Raw genomic sequence first — 3,636 nt, forward strand, 5'->3', positions numbered from 1 at the left:
TTTAAAACAAAAAACACCAATGAATATTTGTGGATTTATATCTTACTTTTCATTTCAATTGTTATTTGTTCCTAACTAATATTACTATATTTCAAAATTTAAATTACTGATAAATTTTATTATTCAATAACTATTAATCATGTAATAAAAAATAGGGTAAAGTATACTTTTTGTCCCTGAAGTTTGACAAAAATTTCAAAAATAATACTCTTAAGTTTTATTTTGTTTTAATTTTATCCCAAAAGTTTTCGATTTGCATCAAATATACTCCTGATGGCCAATTTTTCAAAAAATTTAAGACAAATTCAAAAATAATTTTATAAAAATAACTCTCAACACAAGCAAATCAAACATAATTTTTATGCATTATTGTTAGATTGGTCTTAAATTTTTTTAAAATTTAGTCGTCGAGGGTATATTAGATGCAAATCGAAAACTTTTAGAACAAAATTAAAATAAAATAAAACTTAGGGATATTTTTAAAACTTTTACCAAATTTCAGGAATAAAAAATATACTTTACCCTAAAAAATATATACAATAATATAACTACAAAATAAAATGCAAAATAATTGAATGAATAAAAAAATATAAAAAATAAAAATAAATATTTAATTAAATCAAAAAAAATTAAAGAATAAAATTAATGAGCCTTACTAGAAAATAGAAAATAAAAAACGAACAAGGGAAGAGATTTAAAATTTTAGAAAGCATAAAAAATGATGCTTTTAGTATTTAAATTTAAATTAGACTTATTTTTTAATTATTATTTTTATTATTATTTAATTATTTTTTTTAAATAATCAATATAATATTATTATAAGATAGTGAGATCTTCTCTTTATACATTATGAAGACAGAAATGGATTAAAAAATTTTAAAGTGGGGTCAAATTTATTTATTGAGTGGGGTAAATAAGTTTCTATCCCATGTAATACATAAAATTTCATAAAATCTCAATGGGGGCACTTGCCCCCACACTCTCCCATATAGATCCGTCCTTGAGTATATATTTATTTTTTATTATATTTTATTTGTCCTCATAATAAAATATAAATTATTTTCTTAAGTTTTATATTAAAAAATATTTTATTAAAACTAATGTATTATTAACACTTTATTTATTAATATGTATAAAAATAAATAAATATAACATAAATCAAAATAATAAGTATTTAGAGATACCTGATTGAATTATTAAGTAATAAGATCGATCTGATCATTTTATTAGATCAGATCCGATCAAGTAATTCAAATTAACGGTTTATTCTTTTACAATATAATTTTAGATTTTTAGTATTTTGAATTCTAGCCGTAAGGATTTTGTATTTTTATTAAAAAATATTTTGGTTTAAGTAATAATAAAAAGTAAAAATATTTTTTATATAAATCATATATAATAAAAATTATTTTTAAAAATAGAGAGTATATTAATTGCTACCCTTCAGAGTCCTTTACGTTACATTATACATGCATGAGGCAATAATACTGGTTAGCATATATATTCCCAAGGCCACTTGCCAGTTGCCATGGTTTCATCAATTTGCTTACCTAAGTTTTCCCACGCGTCCTACTATTCACATTTTACGCTCTAAAATCGAATGGCTCAATCGGTGTTGATAAGCTTCGTTGACCCTTCATTTCGTTGCAATTTAACCCAATCGAAATATAAATGTTTTAGGTTGTATTTAAGGAAGGTTATCATTTAATTTTTCAACCACTTTGATCTATCTTCTTTTTCATTTATCACTATAAATAGTGTGGAGGAGGAACGCATAGTACATGCACTTTCACTACATATCTTTTAATTAATCACAATGGCAAATATGAATACCAAGCCCTTTTTCTTTTTCTGCTTGTTTTGCACATTGTTGCTCATCTCTGCTGTGGTGGCAGTTGATCAACCATTCAAAGATGAGAAACAAGGTATATCTGTAAAATAACAATTCGCAAATGAATTTTTAAAATATTATATATGCACTAGTATATATTATATAATTTATTTAAAATATGTATTTTGTATTAAATAATTAATTTTTAACATAAACGTAACATATTTGTATAAATTTTTTTTGCACGCCTATTTTCATGCATGATTGATTTCACCATTAACTCAAAAGTCAAAACTACTCTTTTAAGTTTATCATGAAGTACTTAAAAGCTATTTTAACTTTAATTTAACCACCAAAAATGTTATTTTGACTTCTTTCCCTTTTCTTACTATTATAAATTAACGTGCTAAATTATATAGTTTTATGGACAAGTACACTAATATACTAGAAAAATCTAAATGATCGTTATTATTCACTATATCTAAACTAGAGAGTAAAGCAGACTTTAATTCGCTCATAATTTTTTAATTTTATATATTTAAATATTTAAATTAATTTAATTTTATACATACAAATCTTTCTAAGTGTTTTCAAATGTATCTCTGATTCAATTCTCATGTTAACTTTTGTTGTTGACCTATATTTTACAAGTTTTAGAAAAGTTACTTCTATAATTTAAATGTTAGGATAAATTGAAAATTTTGAAAAATTCTAGGAATAAAACAATTTGTATTATCTTAAAAAAATTGTTGCTATTAATTTTAGAAATGGTAGTAGATTACTGTTTTTGACTATTATTTTTAGCCATTGATTCGATTTTTTTAATTTAGTAATCAACAACGTATTTTAGCTCACACTTTTAAATATCGTTGACTAATTGATGGCCAAAAAATAATTTTAATTATATATGTTATATCTTTAATATTATTACACATATTCATAGTTTCAAATTACCTTTAATTTTTGTTTATTAATTTTAGAATAAATATTCAAACTGATTTCTAAACAATTTCACATCGAACACTTTGATTTTAAACAAAATATTTTATTTTCAAAATATCTTCAAAAATTACTTTTGTCAAACAGATTGTTTTTTGCGTCATTTTAAATGAGACTAGCTTGTCTTGAAATGTATTTTTCAAAAACCTAATTATGTTACAGTAAAATTTGTTTGGGAATTTTTTGTCCAATATATATATGTATTGTATTAATTATTGTGTATATATGTACAGCTACTCAAGAAGACCCAACAGACGAAGGATTTTATTACCGGGGGTTCTCTATACATAGGTGTGTGTTTGTTTCAATGATGTTCATCATGTAAATAATAACTACTATATAGAGCATCTAAGAAATAAGAAATAAAGCATGGTGCATGAACTAGTAAACTACCACGAACTTCATACATGCACCATGCCATGCATGCTCTTGTGCTATATGTATCTATATGTACCGTCAGTTATTTCATATAATAAATGGCCACGTCTCTGATCACTACAGAAATGGTGGCTATGGTGACTTTTTGTTGAAATCATCCACAGTAATTTGTGATATTTAGTTATTTAGCACAATCCGCTGCTTCGCTTTTATTAAATCGTTCTGAACCATCACTAATTCAAAATCTTCGATCTCCGTTGAAAGCTTCCAGACCCATTCCACCGCCTATCACTACCTCGACACCTTCTCGAACCTTCTTCCTCCTTGGACCAACTCCACCACACTCTAGAGCAGCATGCTTGTGGCAAGTGACCATGACCCCACCATCTGCTTCATTGCATGGGGTTTCAAATTCTCACCAGTGTTTT

At 25.1% G+C, this 3,636-nt stretch overlaps 1 protein-coding gene across 1 annotated transcript in view; it reads left to right on the forward strand.

The window, feature by feature from the left end:
• Nucleotides 1–1,740: 1,740 nt before the first annotated feature.
• The window catches only part of LOC127740707 (glycine-rich protein DOT1), a 12,972-nt gene continuing 11,076 nt past the window's right edge, over nt 1,741–3,636 (forward strand). The window contains exon 1 of the mRNA XM_052252285.1: nt 1,741–1,888. Within this exon, the coding sequence (XP_052108245.1) occupies nt 1,817–1,888 (72 nt within the window). The 5' untranslated portion in view covers nt 1,741–1,816. The remainder of the gene's footprint in view (nt 1,889–3,636) is intronic.

The sequence above is a fragment of the Arachis duranensis genome, chromosome 7 (genome assembly GCF_000817695.3).
Source record: "Arachis duranensis cultivar V14167 chromosome 7, aradu.V14167.gnm2.J7QH, whole genome shotgun sequence".
NCBI classification, from domain to species: Eukaryota; Viridiplantae; Streptophyta; class Magnoliopsida; order Fabales; family Fabaceae; genus Arachis; species Arachis duranensis.